The sequence below is a fragment of the Diplotaxodon limnothrissa genome, linkage group LG11, assembly GCF_057381915.1.
Source record: "Diplotaxodon limnothrissa isolate DT_005_m linkage group LG11, D_limnothrissa_male_GT1.1, whole genome shotgun sequence".
NCBI lineage: Eukaryota > Metazoa > Chordata > Actinopteri > Cichliformes > Cichlidae > Diplotaxodon > Diplotaxodon limnothrissa.
Window position 1 is genome coordinate 23,461,293 of NC_140606.1, and position 23,580 is coordinate 23,484,872.

Sequence of the window (23,580 nt, forward strand, 5' to 3'; positions counted from 1 at the left end):
ACTACTGCATTTAATCATTAGTGATTATTAATCTCTTGCATAATATGTATATCATCATATTTTTCTGTGCTCTCTTCTCTTCCCCCCCCCCCCCCCCCCCCGAGAAGTCAAGGTAGATGGCCGCCCCTCCCTGAGTCGGGTTTTGCCAGAGGTTTGCTTTGTTCACAGGGAGTTTTTCCTTCCCACTGTTACCAAGTGCTTGCTCTGAGCCATATTGTCGGGTCTGTAGGGACTGTTGCTGTAAATTGGTGTTATATAAATAAAATTGAACTGAAGTGAACTGAACCAAATTGAGGGCCAATTTTGATTTTCTGCCTTGTCCCTTGCACATAGATGTATTTCTAGATTCTCTGGTGTTATTTTTGTGATGATGTTATGCACTGTAGATAATGAGGTTTTTCCTTTTTTTAAATTTTGAAATTATTCCACAATTTGTGAACAGCTTTTTTGCAGATTGCTGAAACTCTTCCTCTGTAAGATTCTCTTTTTATAGTCAGTCATGATAGTGACCTGCCGCCAATTAACCACATTAGGTGCAAAATGTTCCTCCAGCTGTTTTTTTAGTACCACTTACTTTTCCATCCTTTTGTTGTGCCTGTCCAAACTTTTTTGAGAAACAGTGCTACCTCCAAATTCAAAACGAGGCAATAATTTTCACGATTAAACGTGGGTTTATGAGATCTGCTAGTTGTTGTATTTGTTTATACTGCCATTTTACACAATATTTAGAAATTATGGTTATAATTTAGAGTATGTGTTCTGCCAACAGAGTAAACATAAGTCCAGTATTCTCCTTCTAGCTCTCTTTTGGTGAAAGATCTCAAGGCATGAATGTTTTAGAGATTGCAATGAATGCATGTTTGTCTGGAATTTTTTGTTTTCAGTGTTGCCCTCATGACGTTTAAAAGTTTTAAAGACTATCTGGAATCCAAGATCTTGGTCTTCGACTTTGGTATGCAACAAATTTTGACGAAGCAGTATCTCAGAGAAGTAAAACCAGTTAGGACTGGACAAACTGGTTTTCAGAGGAAATAAGTTGTGACAATAAAACCAAACTGTCAAGTCGCACGTAGTAAAACAAAAATACTGAAACTCTTAACAGAGCTAAGATGTACTGCTGAGTTCGGTGACCCATATTTCACAGATTAATTGCATCATTAAAACAAAAATTATGATTTAAACATCTCTCATTAAGCTATCTTTTAACATTCTCCAATTTTGTATTAAATACAACACAGGAAGGTTAATATTTTTTTTAATTAAAGAGGCCCTAAATACACTTTAATAACTGCTGGCCTAAAGGTTGACAAATGACCCTAATTAAGAGAAAACAAAACAAATTAGAGTGCATGATATTTAGATAGATACATGTGCTTCCAGTGCACATCTACATGAACAGGTGTGCCTGCGCAGCATGCTCAGGTAGCTGATACATTACGGTTTTCTGCTCACATCTTTCTCTGGGAATTCAGTTGTCACTTATCAAAGTAAATCTAATTAAACACAGGCTTAAAACGTGCACCCTCTCCATTCTGCTGATCTTTTGTCCAATTTTCTATCAATAGTGTTGCTACTGATCCAGTGGTAATGCGTTGCCTCCTCTGCACTCACACACAATGCCAGGAGGTCTTTGCTTGATGTTCTATGTAGGACAAGTCGTAGTGTGTCTGAGGTAATAAATGAACAAGATGAATGTGGGGGATATGTTCATTTGAAAGCTCTTGTCACTGAGGGTTTGTCGTCCGGCTGCACAAAGGGTAGAACCTTCCTGCCTGATTTACTTTAGATTCAAACCATGGCTAAATTGGAAATCGTGAATCACTCTGACACCATTGGCATAAGATGGATTAGTTCAGTTAAAGGCTGCCTTTTCTTTACTTTGGATCTTTTTAAAGAAATCATACAAAAATTAATTTTTCTGACAGACGGCTGACCCGGGCAGCCAGTGAAAGGAATAGCAAAGGGAGGCCGGCACTGAGGCACTACAAAGCTGGTTTTATCAGCACGGCACTATCCCAACCACATCCAAAAGCTCTCAGCAGCACAATGAGCCTGGCTGAATATTTGATCAACTGTCTCAGGTTTAACAAGCCTTGCCAAACTACACCTGCCTGGAGGAAAAAGATATGCCTTTGAGCAGGGCAATGCCTCCCCCAAGATGTTAAGGAAATAAGCGTTTGATGTTCACAACAACCGAGCACTAAGCTCATCCATTCTTGAGCACTTGGATTCTCAGCAAGGTTCAAGATTTGCATTTACTGAACAATAGTTTTCTGAATGCCAACAATGTCTTCCATTGTAGCCTAGCCATAAATTACAAAACAATGCACTCAACGAGGAACTACTGTACCCGTAATGTTGCTTTTACAGCTTGGAGTCAGTAAAACACTGTATAACTTTGCTTCTTGCCAAGTGTCATACAACAGATGTTTCTTGCTTATGCCTCTGGAATCTCTCCCACAAATAAAATCAGAGATAATCCTCTTGTAAGAAAGTGTAAATTTATGTGCTTTTGCTATATCTCTGAATAAGCATGTGTGTGTACTCAGTCACATCGTGGGGACTGTTGGTGACAAAAAGCAGATGCCCAGTGTTAAAGTAGATGTACCTGTAAATAAGGTTATGGTGTGTCTGTGTGAAAAAGAATTAAAGTCAGCGTAATTATCTGTGTGTGTGTGTGTGTGTGTGTGTGTGTGTGTGTGTGTGTGTGTGTGTGTGTGTGTGTGTGTGTGTGTTTCTGTACGTGTGTATCCCCAAACTTATAGTTGCTGGTTGCAGCTCATTGCCCTGCAGTAATATCAGGCCTTACAGACACCTGGGACCAGTGGTGTTGTCCCTCAGAAGAGGCTGCCGTCTGGCAACTGGCCCTGATTACTTTCTCCACTCTCTGGAACTCAACTCTGTGTATGCCATTAACAAGCTCCACGTGGTATGATCCCAACTCGACCATGCCATTAAACCTCTACACAAAAGCTAGTTTACAAACAGGCACACACACACACAAACTGCACAACTTAACCATCAGTCCACTGAAACCTCTACCACCTGCAGACCAACGTTTTCCATAACCTCTCCTTTGAGAGCAGAGCCTGCACAGCGGAAACTGTGAAGCAACGGTGACATCTAGTGGCCAAATTACTGTGTAAAACAAAAAGTTGTAGATTTGTTTTTGCTGCACTGCCCAAAGACCGAGTAGAATTATTTGACTGTTAGTTGCTTTCCCTTCCTTTCATAAACACGTTATATTTTTATTTCATTGCTTGTGTTATTCATATTTATCATTTGCGTGTACACAACTAGATGCTAAAAGTTTCATAGCTCAGTTAGGGACAAGCTTTTTCAGGATACTTTTTATTATCTTCTTGTGTTCAATTCTGCATGTTTACACTATTCAAATTATATAATTTATACAATCTAGTATTTTATTAATTTGCTTTTTAATAGTGCATTTAATAACCTGTAAATAACTAATGTAAAGTGTAACATTCTACTGTTCAAGTCTACACGTTTACATATGTCAAAAACACAGAAGTATTCATAGACATATGTGTGCATATATGAATAAGCATATGTATGTAGATATGTGTGCGTGCATATAAAGAGTTCTGTGAATAAGTATTTGCCCCCTTCCTGATTTTGTTTCAGTTTCATTGACCACACTGCTAGACCTGCTGAATCAAGAAATCGCTTAAACAGAATCTGTCTGACACAGTGAATTAAACTAAAAGATGTCTGCATGCAACAAGTCATGACATCATATAAAGAAACTCAGAAAGAACAGAGGAATAAAGTCAGTGACATTTATCAGTCTGGAAAGGGTTACAAAGCCATACAAAGGCTTTGGACCCCATAAAACCATGATGAGAGTCGTTATCCACAAATGGAGAAAACTTGGGACAGTAGTGAAGCTCCACGTGCGTATGCTGGTCACTTCCCAGGAGTTACCAGTATACCAAAATTACTCCAAGAGTAATTTAAGACTCATCCAGGAGCTCACAGAGCCAGAACAACATCTAATAAACTTCAGGCCACACTGAGAAGGAGACTGAGCAAAAAATAGTTTCACATTTGCCAAAAAAAAACCCTCCAAAACATCTTGATGATCCCCATGACTTTTGGGAAAATATTTTGTAGATTGATGAGACAAAGGTTGAACTTTTGTCTCATCATGGCCTTCCAATTGGGGTCTGGGATGCGGGGCGTCCCTGCTACTGCGAGGCCGGGGGCAGTCTGCTTGTCTTCAGCCCAGGGAAAAGGGTGGCATCTCCTGGGTCTGGTTTCTCCTCAGGTCCAGGTGGTGCCTGGACCTGGGAGTTAGAGTATGTCCGCGGGCACATCACTGCAGCCCCCTCTGGCTTCTGCTCCGTGGCTGCTGGGTGACCCGTCGTCTGGGGCTCTCCTCAGCTCCTCCCAGGAGGGTGGCCCAGTTGCCCCTCCGATGGTCCTTCTTGGGCTCTCACACTCTGGGGCCTCTGGATGTCTGGGGCCTGGATCTCCTCCATGCCTGTGCCCTGGGGAACGGGGCTATGGCTCCCCACATCCTCTAGCAGATTGTTACATGGAGAAACCTTTTGAATACAAGCGTGCTCATGCTCACAGGTGTACACACGGGTGTTCACAGACACAAACTACACCTTTCTTGGCTGCAAAGGACATTGTGCGCTATCGATCTTGCGTGCTGCGCAATAACATTCAATATTTAGTATCTACTGTTATTTACTGTTAGCTAGATTATTGCGATTGTGTTGTGTTTATTATGTTGCTCTCTTTTTTGCTTCTTTTCTCTTCTGTTTTTTCTTCTCTCAACGGGTGATCCAGGTGATTTTTTAAGTGCCTTTTCTTACTGTCCCTCTTCCCCTCTGTTTTTCTTTCTTTCTTTCTTTCTTTCTTTCTTTCTTTCTTTCTTTCTTTCTTTCTTTCTATCTCCCTTTCCTATCCCCCAGTCATGTCTGTCCGATCTGTAACAATTGAAAATAAAATAAAATAAATACATAACAATAATAAAGGTCAATCAAATGGACCAATATGGCAAGGCCATGATGATCCACTTGGTAAAGTAAATCCGTTGGGCATCTTTCGTGGCCTTCAGACAATAATTCTGATGGCTAAAGAACCAAATGGGATAGGCAACAAAAAAAAAGTTGCATTTTTTGGAAGGCTTGAGTCCTGTTACGTCTGGTAACTAACACAGCATTTCATGAACAGAGCATCATGGCAATAGTCAAATATAGTAGTAGTGGTAGGCTGCTTTTCTGCTTCAGGACCTGAATGACTTGCTGTAATTGATTGAACCATGAACTCTGCCTACTAGAAACTGCTGAAGGAAAATGTCCTGGGTTTGGGTTTTGAAGGATAATGAGCCAAAACACACAGAGTCCACCTCTAAATAGCTCAAAAAACAAAATGTAGGTTTTGGAGTGATCTAGTCAAATTTAGGGGTTATATCTGACTGAGATGCTCTGGCATGACCTTAAACTGAACATTCATTCTGGAAAATCCTCTAGTGTGAAGAAAAAAAATCTGTGATTTGAGCACATTACGTTTAGGGTCGATTGCTTTTTTTCCACATGTTCAACTGTAATTTCGTCATGCTTGCATAATGACAATATAGAGTATTTAATCTTGACTCCCAATACTATTCCGGGACCACGAGGGGGCGCCGTGTCCTATTTATTTAATTTGTCCTATCAACAATCATCCCATTGCCTACAACCATTAAAAAACGTATATATGGATCATGACAATATATTTCTGTTTTGTAATTTAAAAAAAAAAAACTATGGCGAGACATTGCTTCTGTACAATATTAAACTATTAAAAATACACACGAATATATTGAATAAAGTGAATAACCATATAAACGTAAAATACTCAGAAAAAAAGGAAATTAACTAAAATGTGGAGACAAAATATTTCATAGATCAGTTTTACCTGTAATCACAGTTTCATAACATATAATCGTACTGACTTTGGTTTGGTGTCATTTTCCGATTTTGGCTCTAGACTGACTGGAAAAACAAATAAGCTCTATTTTTAGACGATATACAGTAAGAGTGCTGTGAGGTCGGGCTTATTGCGCATTGCCTAAAGGGGACACAGCAACTAGAAACGTGAGCTATTTGATACTCTTTGTGATATTTCAGACTTTCTTTCTTCTTGCTGCTGACAAATGGAAAAAAGAAAAAAAAACTTGAATACTACAGTGAGTGAGTGACAGCCAGCGGAAACAGGCACACCTTATCGTATCTCTCTTATATTCAAATGTTTTCATGGCTGTGCATGCATGCGCCTGGAGGAAGAGGAGAAGAAATCATTTCCAAGAGGGCGGTGCTACTGTATGAAGTAGGAACAGCGTCAAAGTTAAGAGTGCTTCCAAACATTAACTCGAACTTTAAGTGGCCTCTGCTGTTAAATAGAACAGAAGGAAACCGAGCAGGTAAGACGACGGCTCGCCTCTGCCGTGAGATTTGTTGACTGTAATGTGATCTGTCGATCGGGCTTAGCGGGGGAAATGTCCCGTTAGTAGCACGGCTAACTGAGCTCTTACCTGTGCCAGGTAAAGTCGGCGTATACAGTACAGGTAGAGGTACACTTTTCTGCCTTGTTTGTTTATTTGTGTGTAACATGGGCTATCGAAGAGTAGCCTACGTTACACAGAGCAGGGCAGGACTACTTTCTGATCTGCTGACTTGCGTAAAAAGAAAATGAGTAAGCGATCTAACTTTACAGTAGGATATGTTGCAACAGGCCTCTTACAGCCTGTAAGAACTAACTTGACACGTCTATCAAGAAGATATTAAAAATAAAAGTAATATTACTTGCTTAAAGTGCTTAATCTGGAAGCTGTCACCGTAATTTGCTATATGCAGCTGGAGACTGTCCATTGGGCGTCAGATATGTCTTGTTTCTTTGTTTCTTTTTTTACACTATAGTTCAAAAGACTACGAGAAGAGAGGAAGGAAGCGCATTTTCAATTAAAGCAGCAGGGTGTGCCAAAATATTGGCGTTATCCTTAAGAAATGACAGGTTGAAGAAGATTAATTCAGTTGAACTTGTCTAAATGTTTAATCCATTAATCACCATACTCCACTACTTTAGTAGCCTGTATAAATCTTTAACGATTACTTAATCTCACAAGGCGAAGTTGGTGGAATTGGTTTTGAGGTGTCAGTTCAGGGCTAAAAATCTTGTTGGGACACCAGAGTTTTTACAAACTTCAAATATGTAAGGCTGAATTTTGTTGAAGCATACATAAAACAAATTACAGAATATTGAGGTATGTAATGGCCACTGAAATGTGTATTATCATGTTTTATTTTACTCTTTGTAAAATTTCAGACTATATGAGCTACAACTCCTTTAGTAACTAATGGAATATCATATTTTTTTTAACCCAGGCCAAGTTGATGTAATTCACCTTCTATGCTCCTGAAAAAAAGAGGCTCAGATGCTTCAGGATGGACGAGGCTCTTCCCAGCCTGAGCTCAGTTTCAGACTCTCTGGAAGCAGACAGTGAGGAGTTCCAGCTCAGAGTGGACTTCTTCAGGAAGTTGGGTTACACCCCATCAGAGGTCATGGCTGCTTTGAGGAAACAGGGCTTAAGCACAGACACTAATGCGGTGCTAGGAGAGCTCGTTAGGAACAGAACCAGCAGTGTACCTTGCATTTCCAGCTCTGACAGTGACGAGAGGAGCACACGCCAAAACGACTCCCTGCAGCCTCCCAGTTGGGGTCTTGGGTCCTGCAAAAACACAACGCAGCTGTGGGACCAAAACAAACCGGACGAAGAATTGAGGCCTGTTGTTATTGACGGCAGCAATGTTGCCATGAGGTAATCCTGATGATACTTCCTGCTCTGTAGATTATCAGATTAAATCATAATCCATGAATGTCACAGCTGCTATGAACACTTTCTGAATAAGGACAGTTATTTTTCAAAGTCTTATTTAACTCTCTATTTTCCTACTATGTCGTGTGACTTGACTTTTTAAAGGAGGTGTTGACTGCACTGCCCGTGCATGTTTTAGCATGGACCGCTGAGACATTATGCAAATTCTAGATCCTCTACTCAGAATCCCCACCTTTTACCAGAAATTATGTGCAATATGTGACTTTAGGACTGGGTAATAGCCAGAGGGAAGATTCCTTTTAAGCAGCATTTGAAGACGTGGTGTTTACTCAGATCAGTGTAATTTGTTAAGCCTCCTTTTGACTATGAATTAGATTAGATTATTTTCGGTCAGATTAACTGAACCCATGTTATCTCTTATGCTTCTTTTTTTTTTCACAGTCATGGCAACAAGGAAGTATTCTCATGCCAAGGGATTCAGCTGGCGGTGAACTTCTTCCTTGACAGAGGTCATACTAGCATTACTGTGTTCGTTCCCAGCTGGCGCAAAGAGCTGCCCAGAGCTGATGCTCCCCTGACAGGTGAGGATGGCAGAAATAAAGCAAAGCAGACAGATGTTTCTCATCAAGTAGACGGGACAAATTTCAGCCTAACATCCCTGTGAGGCGAAGTTAAATGAGGTTAATACTGGTGACACAAAAAGCAGTTTTCACACGGGGTGTGAATGACAAATAAGGTTTGATTCAAACAGAAATGAATCTGATATTATTTTCATGCTGGATGTTAGCACGACCATAAAGATGGAATTAGACCCTTAAGACTCACTAATTGCTGGAGGGGAAAAAACAAATGTGATGTGTGCATTGCTGACAAAATATTTTGATGTGCTTGTGTTCTCTTTGAGTCCAGGCCAATAAAGAACAGGTTTTGTATGTGTAAAAAGGCGTCCATTGTAAGCTGTCAATGAAAGAAATTCTTAGAATTGAAAATTCGTTGACTGCTTTTAGCAGTCAGTCTGGTTCTACCATCTGCTAATTTTCTCATTATTGGTTAGTTTAATGTTAGAGAAGACTAAAAGTTTATATTTTAGTCTCCTGGCAGCAGGCAAGACCAGTGAATCCAGGAGACTGAGAACCACACCTTCTGAACTGTCAGATAAGACAAAAGATACAAAAAATTCCCCTCCGGGCTCAGTGTGTGGCACATGCAATGGTTACAACATAAGCTGATCACTTCTGTTAAAGTGCCGACTATGTTAGCCTCTTAAAGTTTCAGTTTCTGTACAATGAGATAATATCTGCAGGGCATATCCTGCCGTAACCACACTGTAATCAGAATGTTTACCCATAGATTTAGAACAAAAAGTAGCTAAAATGGATATAAATCACTAAAGATGTTCTTAAATGGTAGCCTGATTGTTTTACTCAGAAGGTAACAAATTCTTACTGATAAGGAACTGAAACAAATGAAATAAGCCCACACAACTATTGTAACAGAGAGGTTGCCATTTATTCTAGTTTTTGCGTACAAGTCGTGCTAAGATGATATTTTTTTTCTTCCCCCACTCACGCTTTTTTCTTTGTTAATACAGAAACAAATACTGTATTATACAGTGAGTTTTAGAGGTGATTTTTTTTAAGCAAGAAATGAAAAACTTAGAAATTCTATCACATAATTCTGTATTCATGAATAATTCCCACATGAGCCAGGAGATATTACAGAAAAACTAATACATCTATGCAAAAAAAGTTAAGGTTGTGAAACAGGGTATTATTTAGTTGGCCAGCATAAAATATTTCCATACCAGGCCATGGCAAGAAAAAGTGGAAATACACTTAAATGAGTCACTCTGACTGTTTTTGGGTGGTTACAATATTGTAATCACAGACAGTCGTGTATAATAGAGTTCTAAATTTATCCCAACTGATTCACTTATGTCCGTGTATTTATAAAGCCCAGATGAATATAATGTCAGTGTATCTTTGTGTAAATATTACCACCTGCAGCACAACAACTAAATAAAAAGGATGGCACATCCTGGAGCATAAGCCCCTTGTTGCTCTCAAGAATTAATAGCTGTGCAGCCTGGGTGGAGCAATCCAAAGGTTCTTTTTTTCAATCTTTGAACAAGGAAGTAAAAATCACCATGTAGTTACTCATGGGAAAGTCCCATCGGGAAGTAGAGATGGGGATTTTTTTTGTTTTTGTTTTTTTTTTTGTGTGTTGTTTTTTTTTCCACACCTACCGTACTTGATGTTGTAGATAACTACTGGTATCTACTTACAGTAAGTTGTTAAGTTTTGACAGAAGTTAGAAAAGTGCTTTTCTATCACATAAGGTTTTCTATCTTTTGTTCATCACACAGAGTTCAAGGTTCATTTCACTTACCCTTAACTTGTTTTGAAGCACTATCAGTGTGTGTGTGTGTGTGTGTGTGTGTGTGTGTGTGTGTGTGTGTGTGTGTGTGTGTGTGTGTGTGTGTGTGTGTGTGTGTGTGTGTGTGTGTGTGTGTGTGTGTGTGTGTCTTTGTCGTGCATTTATTCACTCAGCTTGCACATAGCATGATCTAGAGTAATCTTAAGCTACCCCTCATTTCCTTATGTTCTAATTCCAAAAAATTTGTGGTCTTGAGCAATCATTCTCCAAGGTTTATGAAGGTTTTTCAAAGTTTTACTCTAGAAATTTTCTGCTAAAGCACGCAAAGTATATCTGAAAGTCGTGTCTTTAAGAAATAGGAAAAAATCCAGATCTGACACAGGCCCAGAGAGATGCATCTACTGTTCACTGAAGCCTCGTCAGAAATGGTTTCAATGAAATGGTGGCTGTCAAAAACCATTCGTAAGGAAATGAAACGGGGAGAAAAGGCTGAGGTATGCCAAAATACACAATACCTGGACTGAAAATCAGTGGCAACAGGTCTTATGGAGTGATGAATCTTGTTAGAATTTTTGGTTCTGTTCAGAAGAGATCAGGAGAAAGGTACAACAGTACATGTCTGCAGCCATCTGTAAAACATGGTGCAGGCTCTGTCATGGCTTTGGCCTGCATTTCATCCAGTGCTTTGTGGAAGTATGAACATAGAAAAGTGCTGTCAGAATCTTGATCAACCATGCAATAGCATCCCAGAGGTGTCTGATTGGCAGCAGCTTCATGTTTCAGCACGACAGTGATTCATAACACATTACCAAGTTTGCAAAGAAATACCTGGATAGAAAAGAAAAAAATAGAATGACCTCCCTAGGCCTAGAAATTCAATTCAATTTTAGTTTTATTTATATAGTGCCAAATTACAACAACAATTGTCTCAAGGCACTGAAATCAGCATTATGGAAGGAGTGTGGGATGCTCTTCACAGAGAAGGGAACAAAAGGCTGCCAACATCCAATAAAGAGCTTACTGGATGTTGGCAGCTTTTAAAAAGCCTGGAGAACTATTCCTGAAGACTACATAAAGAAATGACAAGAAAGCTTGTCTGAGAGAGTTGAAGCTCTTTCAAAGAATAAAGGCAAATATTAACTTTCAACCTTGTTAAAATTGTACAAACTTTGTTTTCACCTTGTGGTTTGGCATGCATCTTTCAATAAATCCACATCTTTTTAATGTGTCACAGTACAGTTGAATACACGAAATCATTTAATACAGCGTAAATTGTCAACTCTGGATCTGTAACTGATTACTGGTTGCACTTTCAGATCAACACATTCTGCTGGAGCTTGAAAAAAGGAAAATCGTTGTCTTTACTCCATCACGCCGTGTTGGGGGCAAGCGAGTGGTTTGCTATGATGACCGCTTTATTATCAAATTGGCGTATGAGTCCGATGGAATAATCGTATCCAATGACACCTACCGAGACCTCCAAGCAGAAAGACCTGAGTGGAAGAAATGCATTGAAGAGAGGCTGCTCATGTACTCCTTTGTGAATGACAAGTAAGCCTGTTCTTCTGTATGTGCCTGTGAAATACCACATTTTCCTTCGTGGTGAATTTTCCAGAAAAAGAATTTGCAGCTTACAGCAGAGTTGTGGGGAGACCGGGGATAGTTGTAACGTGGGTCAGTTGTAACACTTCCAATTTCTCCAATCAGGGCTAAGTTTCAAATGATGTGACTCATCCTGTGCACGCCCAATTCAGTTCTGCTATCACATGTGAAAAATCAGCACATTTTGTCAAACACTGACAATTTAACATGAAAAAAAGTAATTTGTATGCCAAAAAGTAAGTTTTTCTACTTTATTTCAATTTCTAATAGCATTATCTGCTTTGCAGTTAAACTCATCAAACTTAAATTATGTTATTTGTATGTCTATGGGGATATATTCTGTGTAGGTCTTTAGTGCTAATGTTTTAGCCGTTGGCTGTAATGTTAGCTAGTTCATGGCTATAGGAGTCTGGGTCAGTTGTAACAGCAACAGTCTGGGTTAGTTGTAACAGCAACAGTCTGGGTTAGTTGTAACAATAATGCAGATGTTACAACTTACCACACTATTACTTTAACTTATATTAAACAAGTTGGGGCAACGACATCAGCAGAGAGAGATTCACTGGTCACATTTGTATATGCGGTTAATGCCATTGGCAACACAATTCCTCCACTGTTTGTGTTCCCACACATACATTATGCAGACCACTGTGTCAGAGATGGACCAGTAGGAAGTACTGGTAGTGGAAATAAGTCAGGATGGGTGCAAGAAACAGATTTCCTCATCTTTCTGAAGCACTTTGCAAACCACACCAAGGTAAGCCATGATAAAAAGTAATGGAATTGCGATGCTGGTGCACAACTACAATTTTTCAGCTTCATTGTTATGTTCAAAATTGGTGCAAGAGCTGTAGGTTATAATGCCCACTGAGCCAATGAGGCCAAACTCAAGGAAGACCAACCAAAATTAATGAAATATTCAGTTGCAGAAAATTCCAGAATTTGTCTTTTTGGGGGGTTGGAATATGTTCAAAAGTTAGATTTCTGCATTCTGTCACACACACACACAGCTACATAAATGGCTCTAACTGCATTCATGTGTTGAATAAACAAAGATTACATGTTAATATTTTGTTAGTACCCTTATTTCATTGTGTTACATTTCACCCAGGGATATGTTACAACTAACCCAGACTATGGGGTTAATTGTAACATTTCACTCTTTGTGTTTGAGACCATACCATGCAATGGGCAATTGTGCTGCAGAGAAAATAGCTGCACTATTTAATAGCAGAGACATGTAAATACTTTGCATTACATTTTGAATCCACTACCTTAAAAGAACTCCAATTTACAGACAGAAATGTCAAAAATGTTACAACTATCCCCGGTCTCCCCTACAAGTGGATGAAGAACTCTACAATTTTTGTATTTTTCTACAGGTTCATGCCCCCAGATGACCCTTTGGGTCGCCACGGCCCCAGCCTTGACAATTTCCTTCGGAAAAAGCCTCGTCCTACGGAGCAAATGAGACAACTCTGTCCATACGGTAGGTACGATTAGCATATCGATCAGGAAGTGTTACCCTCTTCTGCAGCAGAGAATGTGCTGTCCACATTAGATCTCATCAACAAAAAATCTTTTTGCTTAGGGCTGCTCAATTAATCGAATTTTAATCACGATTACGATCTGGGCTTTCAACGATCATTAAAAACGACTGAGCCGATTATTAGCCCCTCCCTCGTGCTTTACTCTCGCGCTGCTCCGTGTGGCAAATCGAGCGCACCTCTCTGCATTTCGAACACGCATCACAACAATTAAGAGGACCCGAAGGAAGCTCGGAAAGCTAAGCAGAAGTTATTTGGAGAGGAGAGTGACTGCCGTTGGTTGAAAAGAGAGGTAAAAAAAAAAAAAAAACTTCAGTGGTGTGGAAACATTATGGGTTCGTGGAGTCAGACGTGGATCAAGTAGACATAGTGTGTAAACTTTGCTATGGTGTCATAGCTGCACCACAGAGCAACACTACAAAGTTCACTAAACATAGATGTTTACATTTTTCATTTATTTTTTATATTGCAAACATTTGCACTGTTATCAGTATTTGCACACTATTTTATATTATTTTTTAAAGTCATTATTCAATACATTGTTATTGTTAACCCTTTAAATCCCTGTAGAACTGGAGCCGCATAAGCTAGCGCAATAATTTGTTTTGCATATGAAACCGGAGGAGTTGTACTTACATCTTATGCCATCAGCTTGTCCTCGGTCCGGGTTTCCTTCCACATAAAGCTTTGCAAAAATTGCATAAAAAGCGCTTGCAGGAACAAAAACATAATATTCCAGAAACACTCTTTGCCGATCCGATCAGCTGTTCGTAACACTTCCCACAGTGAAACAGACGTCAGCCGAACTGTCGCATGTTCGCCATTTCCTGTCCGAAACCGGAAGTGATGTCATTTTCGTGGAAAATGTAGTTTTTTACTTGTAGGCCTTAAAAGCCTATACTGGTGCTTTTATAAGTCATGTTTGACTTTTCTGAATAGTTTCTGGGATGCTTAGAACTCGAATTGCACTGCTGGAAATAGTTTATTTTGATGCACATGCTGTTTTCTTTGCAAATTTGCATCATAGGATTGTTTTTTGTTTTTCCTGCAGTATATAAAAATTGCTGTATCTCCAAAATAAAACTATGAAGAAACTCAAAATAAATTTCCTGTTGTTGTAAACTATTTTTTTGCAACTTTTTTGTATTTAAAGTTTTGAGGGATAAGCCTCTTAAATTTCCCCAAGTAGAAATATATATGTAAAAAAAACAAAAACGATTTTCAATTTTTTTGTAGTTTATTGCACTTTTTTGCAATTAATGTAATTACTATGGACTTAATGCATACATATTATTAAAATATGGGCTATAACAGTTGTATTGATGTATAGCAACTTGAAATGCTCCCAAAAATGGCACTACAGCATATAAAAAAATAATATAAGCTCTGGCGGACTTGGTTCTATGGTAGGTCTTAAAGGGTTAAATAAATATCGTCAAATAATCGAGATCTCAATTTCAGTGAAAATAATCGTGATTATCATTTTTGCCATAATCGAGCAGCCCTATTTTTGCTTATGTGTCTTATTTTTCTCCATCACAGAAAAAAAGTGCACGTATGGCATAAAGTGTAAGTTCTACCATCCTGAGCGGGTAAACCAACCCTATCTGTCTTTAGCTGATGAACTGAGAGAGAAAGCCCAGATTTCTACTGTAAAAGAAGAGAGAAATGCCAGTTTGTCACCCAGACAGCTTCAGTCTGATCCCGCACTTGCTCAAAATGCCTATTTTCATCCTCGAGACTCCAACAAAGAGCTCAAAAGAGATCAGCAGACTTCCTCACCACCTTATCACGTTAGTGAAAACAAGCTGCTGTACTGGGAGGATCCTAGACACAATCCAAATCACATGCCGTGTTCTGTAACAGGAACCCAGTGTCAGAAAGAGTGGCCTGGGTTGCACTTGATGCCAAATCATTACTATGCCAACATGTCTCAAGAGTACCTGGATTCAGGCCTTGGCTCATTTGAGAGTCAGTACTCTGATATTTCGCATTCCCTCCACAACTCAAAGATGCTCAGGCTGCAGTATCAGAGTGCTCCTCCTGGAGCCACAAATTCTCCCGTACATTTAGAGAAAAATAACATCAATCAGCCTTGCAAGTGCTGTTCTCATGCAATGCCCTCGACAGTTCACCAGCAATTTCATGGAAACATGGACTCTCAGGCACAACCCCAATACAGCGCCTATCACCCAAATGCCCTCACACCCACTGCTTCCCACCAGCGCAGCCTCCCCAGCCATTTCCAGTACAGTGGAGGCACCCATGTTCAGCAACATTACTGGTCAGATCCCTTTCAGGGGTTACCACAAGCCAGCAGACCAAATAGCCTCCCTTCTTCAACTCGTTCTTCACACTACCACAATTCTTGCTGCTCTAGCAACAGTCATCAGTACTATTCAAGGGGACAACAACCATCTTCTGCTGCATTTGACTCACAAAGGTTAGAACTCCGCAACAAGCTCAAAACTATCTTCAACCCACATCTGGTGGATACTGTCATGGAAATGTTTCCAAATCTGATGAATGCTGAGAAACTAGCTGCAGAGATACTGAAGCTGAAAGCCCAAAGAGATCTTTTCTGATTATTCTTCTTTCAGACCTGTCATTACTACTTGCCTTGACCTCAATATAGCATCCTTATCACCTTTTCAGAAGGTCGCATAGTGACTATAGCTGAGTCATTTAAAAACTAATTCTGTGCAATGTGCTATTATACTGTAAAAATGAAACGTTTTATTTATGAATGATTTAGTTAATCTGTTATAGGTTATATATATATTTTTTTATGACACTGGAGTCATATGTCTTTGTCATCCATGTTTTGGATAAAAAGTGCCTCTAGATGGAAAACGGTTACATTTATGCATATTTGTTTATGCATATTGCTTCAAAGTTAATTAGTTTTAAGTTCTCATGAAATAACCTGTTGCTGTACTATGTGCTACTTTTAATCTTAGTTTTTCAGAAACAGCCTGCAGACAAGTATTATCCTTTCAAGGGACAGTTGCAGTATACTAAAAAACACTGGCAGTCAGTCCAGAAAAGTACCCAGGCTTCCAAATATTATTGAAAGCAAAGTAGCTGAGATACCACAATAAAAGAAAAATGAAACGCTAATTATGTAGGTGAGCTATAAAAACCTTTATGAACTATGGATACAGCCACCATGACATAACCAACTGGTTTGGGAAGTCCCCTTTTTGAGAGCATTTTTGCTGTTGCTATCTTGTTTTTGTTTTTTAAACAAACATGACAAGTGAGGACGGAGAAAATGAGGACACCAAACGCTCATGCAATGGTAACTTGTCACACAAGTTACACAGAAGGTATTTTCAGCTGCTTTCTTATCACCACAGTAGATAGATCTGCATGTTTGACCTTCCTGATGTAACCAGTACTAGGAGTGCATTTACCCTGTGAGATTGGCTTTATGTCTCCTCTCCATCTCAGGCCAGAGAGCTTTTACATGTAAGGGTAACATGTTACCCTCAGAGCTACATCCTGCTCATCTACTTCACTGTAAAGACAACACCACAAAAAGACAGCTAAATAGAACTCCTGCATGCTGTCTCTGTCATTGCTCGTATGTTTAATAAATGTTTGCATCTATCCAACCTTCAGCATTTCGGAAATTACATCTTAAATGTGCAGGCTTAAGGTAGTCTTTGATCTAAAGAGGCATTGAGTCATCCACTTTACACCTCTGTCTGAGGTTTCCAAAATAAAGTTAATTGTTGAATTCGTTATCTGAATTTTTTCTATTGTGACTTTTGAGTTTTTGCATTAGAAAAGGCAACTGATGATGTCCTGCTGCATTTTTAAATTGTTTTTATTGGTCGGGAATTTTGTTTCTCCTTTATTAACCAGCTCAAACTTTAAACTTTCAAGAGTATTTCATCTGATATATCAATAATTTTGAAGTGTTCTTACCTGTCAGCATTTTGTTTCTGTCCTGATAAGATCTGGCATGAGAAAACCTGTAGTAGGTTACGTCACAGAGGGCATGTGTAAAGTCAGTAGTTTGATTTACGGCATACGCCTCTCCAAAGAGCGACTCTGTTGCTTTTAGTTCCCCACTTCTGAAATACCTTTGGTGTCCTTGCTCTGTGAGCTTCATAAGTAAATATAAAAGTCATGTAGTCCACAAAGATAAGCTAACATTGCATGTTTTTGCCATACAGTGTAAATGCTGATCTTGCTAGGAAATTTAAACTGAACTTAAAAAAAGGCTTTGACCCAAGCAAAAGGAACTTGCTGATGTGTCATCATCATTTGTTCTGTAAACCTGAATCAGCTTCATGAATCATTCTCTGAATAACTGTCCCGATTAGTGTGTGTAGGAGAGACTACAGTATAACGTATAAAAATGACAGTTATGGAATTTAGTTCTCATAAATGATTTGTATTCTCTATTCTTATATTGGATCATTAACTTCAAATGTTTAGTGTTAGAACTCATTGTAAGAATATTTAGGAAATGCATTGTCACTACCTATTAAAGTCTATTGTAATAATAATATGTGTGAAGTCTATTACAACACAAATGGACGGGGATTAGCACTGTTGCGTGGAGAGCCAGCCAGTGGTTTAAATCCAGTTTCATGTTTCCCCATACCTGTGTGGGCTCTCTCTGGCTTCCTCCCACAGTCCAAAGACATGCATGTTGGTTTAATTGGTGATTCTAAATTGGCTATTGGTGTGAATGTAAGTGTGATTGGCTGTCTTTGCTGTCCACAGCTACCACTTTACACCCAATGAAAGACAGGATACGCTACAGCTCAACGGCGTTCACGAAATGGATTTGCAAAAGAAAATAAACAGCTGGTATGGGGTTAGTGGATTAATCCCAAACTAGTTCTTCGGGTTTATTTAATTCACTTGTAAATATCCCTCTGATGTTAATCAGAGACCAAACAACAGTGATCCTGATTGCCTCACAGATAGAATTGCTGCCAAACTGTCCTACTCAGTTTCACAAGAAACAGCGCAGCTCGTGTTGCAAGCCTGGACGAGAAACTGTTTTTTTCCCCCCAGTGACTGAGGGAAAGGTAAGGGTGTGTGTGTGTGTGTGTGTGTGTGTGTGTGTGTGTGTGTGTGTGTGTGTGAGAGAGAGAGAGAGCATGCTAAATACCTTTTTTGCCACTTGAACGATGCAGACATGATTTAAAACTAACTTATATTTAAAAACAAATGTTAAATGCAATCACACTTGTGTATAATAATAGGAAAGAAAGTAGATAACTAAGATCTTGCACTTCATGCATCACCAGTCCCTGCAGATGTAATTTGTCTCACTGGGAAAAGGCCTCATATCCGTACTGATGATGGTACAAGGTGAGAGTTGTTTTTATATTAAGAGTCAACTTTTCCATTTGTCTCTATATTGTCCAGGTTGCAGGGACAGATCGTTTAGCTTAACTTCAAAGTCTATATGGAGCTTATTGGTTTCTCCAATGTAGCGCTCACCTTAACTAGTTTTACACGCTAATAAGGTAATTGTGAACTAATTAATTAAACAAAATGCTGCTGTTTTAAAGCAGCATGAACACTAGATTTATGTTAAAATAAAGGGAATCATCATTATGCTAATGCACATTGAAAATTATAACTGTTAACATGCTAATCGCTGTGGTTATTGGTATTATAATCATTGTGTGCAGGGTCAGTAGCTCACATGTAGCCTCACAGAGCTGCTAGCCTTCCAAAACCTCCATATGTAACCGTTTTGTGCAAATACACCAACCTTTCTCACACCCTAACTCTATGACTATATCCCTGAGAAATGTCCTTGTTATTTTTAAAGTTCACAGAGTTGCAGATATTACCCAACATGTCAATTCTTTGTTATCTAATGTTGTTTTGAGACTCGATGGACCACTTCTGTTTCTTGGCTTTTGATTCTTTTCTTTTTTTTGATAATTCAAAAATCTAAACTATGCCAACTATCCAGGAGGTGCAACAATAATATTTGTTTAATCAAGAAACACAGTTACCATTACCAGCTAGAGTGGGGTGTTACGGTTGAATGAATGTAAATATTTACTTTATATAACTTTACTTCTATAACTTGTGCAATTTTCGCACACATGTGTCCCATGTTTTACATGATGTGGGGGCATTCGAGGCTCAAGAGTTGGCAGTCTTGTAATCGGAAGGTTGTCGGTTCGAGCCCCGGCTCCGACAGTCTCGGTCCCCGTGTCCTTGGGCAAGACACTTCACCCGTTGCCTACTGGTGGTGGTCAGAGGGCCCGGTGGTGCCAGTGTCCGGCAGCCTCGCCTCTTTCAGTGCACCCCAGGGCAGCTGTGACTACAATGTAGCTTGCCATCACCAGTGTGTGAACATATGGATCACTAAATGTAGTGTAAAGCGCTTTGGGGTCCATAGGGACTAAGTAAAGCGCTATACAAATACAGGCCATTTACCATGATGTGTAAACAGGGAATTCGGTTAGCATACTCAAACAACCTTGGGCTTCAAAGCCTTTGTTTAAACATAGCTGTTCGCTTATCAAGATTTTTTTTTTTTGACAATTTCTCTGCGACATGGAGTCACTTTGTCAGTTAAGACAAGGAACATAAAAGCTTGAGTACAGGTTGTGTTTCACAGGCGTGTAATATGATGGCCTCTTCCTTTGTCATGCTTCAAGTAATAATCTCATACCTGAAGGCTTTTAGACAAACTTGACCGTGCACTTGATATTCAGCATTTCTCTTAGCATTAGAGAAACGAGTACTTTTTAGCAGACTTAAACTAGTTCATCAAACAATCATCAGTTACTTGGTAACACATTAACCTTCATACAGCACTGTTTGTTGAACTGATGTTTTTATTGTGAATAGGAAATTGATATCGATTCACAAGCAAGATGCATGTGTAAATGTACCATTATGCTGCAGTGTCAGATTGATGATGCTGTTCTGTATTCACCTGGTCCTCTAGTCCAACGGTCCCCAACCTTTTTTTGCGCCACGGACCGGTTTATGCCCGACAATATTTTCACGGACCGGCCTTTAAAGTGTCGCGGATAAATACAACAAAATAAAACTACCGTAGTACCGGTACCGAAAAAAAGAAGATTTATTCATAACACACATGAAAAGACCCAGGAAAACAGAATTAACGATAAAAACGATAACAAAATAACGCTAAAAACCGATAAAAACCCTGAAAACCATACATTTCACACCCGAGCCTCAACTCTCGCGGCCCGGTACCAAACGACTCACGGACCGTGGCCCAGGGGTTGGGGACCGCTGCTCTAGTCGATGGCGAGCTTGGTAAGATGTATGTATTTTTGTTACTCCCATGCCATTAGTAGTTTGTGGAAAGGTACAAAAGCCCCGTATCCAGGTTTGCTGGGGGAAAAAAGGAGATTAAATTACTATTCAAACAGACTATACGTTAGAAAATCACACTTATATTTATAATTTTAATATTTTAGATGTCGCGGAGGTCGTGTGTTTGTTATTGTTCTTTTGTTCTTTTGCAGTCTCGTAAAAAAATACTACATTTAAGTAACATTTCCAAATGCAGTCAGTCAAGTTTGTCATTGTAGGAAAGTGAGTTCACATTACAAGGTTGCACCTCATGCCTTTAAAGACAGCTAAGATGACCTGACAGCTGCATGTGCAGCACAGTGCAGCACAGTCCTAAAAAAATACCCAACAGCCACTTCATTAGGCACACCTTGCAGTTTTATGTTGGACCTTCTTTTGCCTTCGGGAATGCCTTACTTCTTCATGATATGAAGTTAATAAGCTGTAAGAAATATTCTTCAGACATTTTGGTCCATATTCACAGATAGTTGCTGCATATGTGTCAGCTGCACATCCATGATGCAAGTTTTCCATTTCACCACATCCAAAACATGGTCTATTAGATTGAGATCTGGTGACTGTGGAGAACATTTGACTATAGTGAACTCATCTTCAGGTTCGGTAAACCAGTTTGAGATGATCTGAGCTGGAAGCAACCATCAGACGATGGGTACAGCGTGGTCAGTGACATGGTCAGCCACATTTCTCAGGTAAGCTGTGGCACTTGAAAGATGCATATGTAGTCTCTTGGTGTTGCTTCAAGGTTCAACATGTTATGTATTCAGAGATTTTCTTCTGCTTTCATATCATTTAATGTAAACCCTTGAGATGGTGAAATATTGAATTATGGAATATCAAATCCATCAAAGTTAATGTATTAATACATTGTGTAATTGTGTGAAAGAATGGTGCTTAAGGTAAATACACTTCAAAACAAATGTAAAGGTTTAGAAGCATTTGAATTTAAATAGATACTGAGATTATTGTAAAAAGCATTACTTAGTGCACACATCCAAATCGCAGTACATTACTAAATGTCAAGGTGCACAACCTTAGAGCAAAAACATATACATGTTGCTTGAGTATGGCTGGTAGGAAAATGACATTGGTTACCATTCAAAGTAGCTGTGTCCCAGGTGGCTCCCATCACATAGCCCTGAATCAGGAGTTTGCAGCTCAACTCCAAGGTGGAGGTCTACCTCCCCCTGCAGGTGACCGAGGAAACGAACTATTCCTGTGCTGATCCTCCCAGATGGCAGCATGATCCTGACCCGATGGCCTAGCTGTAAGTCCATCGGGGAGTGAGGAACAAAAACTCGATGTGGCCCTTGAGATTTCCTCCATGATCTCACACTGCAGAAAGAAAACTTCTCTTAGTGAAAGAAAATTACACACATCGATAAATCAGGAATTATGATCCTAAAATATATTCCATGTAATGAATAAATTTGCTTTTGGAACTATATTTTGAATATACACCCTGTGCATTTCTTAAGAGGGAAGATTATAACTGTTGCCGAACGATTTTTTACATAATACATTTTCAATAGGACACAGGACCTCACATGACTCTGAAATGGTCCCTGCTGTTTCCACTGTTTGCAGTTAAACTTCTGAGCATAGATATAAGAATATTTTTTTATCCAACTCTCTGCCAAACCGTTTCTTTGAAAGCAATACCTCGAGGCTGAAGTTGAGGAGGAGGAAGGTCTTGAACTCTGTGCTGAGGATGAAGATAACTGGCTGCCTGACAAACTGCATTCATAACTATCACTTCTTGATGACATGTCAGACCTTCTGCGCTGATGGAGGCCGCCTGCACGTGAGACATTAGCAGCTGATATCATGGCTAAATACAAAAGGATGCGCATATGAAAATTTGTTCTGTTATTGCCATAATTGTGTTACTGCCATTTACCTGAATACTCTTCAAATGCTTCTCCATTGTCCACTCCTGACTCTCCCTGGTCACTGTAACTGCCCACTTTCACCAACACTCCAGACTCCAGCTGAGGGAAAGGAGGCAAAGGTATAATTACAGAACCTCAGCCACCCACACACAACTTCACACACAAACACACCTGATTATGCAGCTCTTCCTGTTTTCTCTTCAGCTCTGTAAACCTCCTTTCCCATGATGCTCTCTCACAAGCAATCCTGGTCTTCAGTGATAGCACCTCTTTTTCAGTTTTGGTCAGTCTCTTCTGGAGGGCAAATGTACGGTCAGGGCTACCTGGTATGGCGGCAATCCTGTTATTTTCGGCACCTGACAAATAACATCAAATAAGGTAATCATCTAAATCTGCACATTAGCAAAGGGGATGTGAAGTAGGATTACATAAGGAGGAAGAGAGGCTTTAAGAAAATAAACTGTGAAATTGAGTGTTTAACAGTTGACTAAATATTTTTAAGATATTTTAAATGTGCTGGTGATCACTCTTTGATTTTATGAGTTTCTTACCCACAACTTGTTTCAACTCATGGCTTTTGCCCTCTGTAATGGGGTTTTCCCTTGGTAAGAATCTGATAGCATTGTATGGACATATCTGCAATGCAGATCAACACTGATTAAATTTTTTATAATCACCACTTACAAGAGCCTTCATTAAACTGTGATGTAAGCAGATTACCCAGATGTGAATATAATGAGCATACACTCACCCAAAGGAACCTGCAGGTGCAGAGTATCCCTTTGACTGCCCACGTAAACACAGCCCATAGGACTGTCATGTTAAAGCACCGTCCTCTCACATTGTGCTATCCTGAGCAGACAAAGGAATTGTTTTTCTTTAGTACAGTAAGTACTACAGCTGAAAGATTATATCTTTACAAAAGAGTGGATTTGGTTACAGAAAACTCAAGGCTAGTTGTAGGTTTTCTAAGAAA

The 23,580-nt window shown here is 39.4% G+C and overlaps 2 protein-coding genes across 2 annotated transcripts; one reads left to right on the forward strand and one right to left on the reverse strand.

Annotated features, from left to right (window-relative positions):
• Positions 1 to 6,090: 6,090 nt before the first annotated feature.
• Positions 6,091 to 17,698, forward strand: zc3h12aa (zinc finger CCCH-type containing 12Aa). The gene is made up of 6 exons (XM_085366392.1): positions 6,091 to 6,436; positions 7,398 to 7,831; positions 8,291 to 8,430; positions 11,542 to 11,776; positions 13,210 to 13,316; positions 14,917 to 17,698. The coding sequence occupies exons 2-6, from the start codon at positions 7,458 to 7,460 to the stop codon at positions 15,957 to 15,959; spliced, it is 1,899 nt and encodes a 632-aa protein (XP_085222518.1). The 5' UTR covers positions 6,091 to 6,436; positions 7,398 to 7,457; the 3' UTR covers positions 15,960 to 17,698.
• Positions 17,699 to 20,675: 2,977 nt separating this feature from the next.
• LOC146622750 (uncharacterized) lies at positions 20,676 to 23,424 on the reverse strand. The gene is made up of 7 exons (XM_085365374.1): positions 23,356 to 23,424; positions 23,156 to 23,240; positions 22,776 to 22,960; positions 22,613 to 22,703; positions 22,375 to 22,510; positions 21,808 to 22,047; positions 20,676 to 20,733 (listed from the first exon to the last, which is right to left on the reverse strand). Exons 1-7 carry the CDS (start codon positions 23,422 to 23,424, stop codon positions 20,676 to 20,678), a joined length of 864 nt encoding a protein of 287 aa, XP_085221500.1.
• Between the last annotated feature and the right edge of the window lie 156 nt (positions 23,425 to 23,580).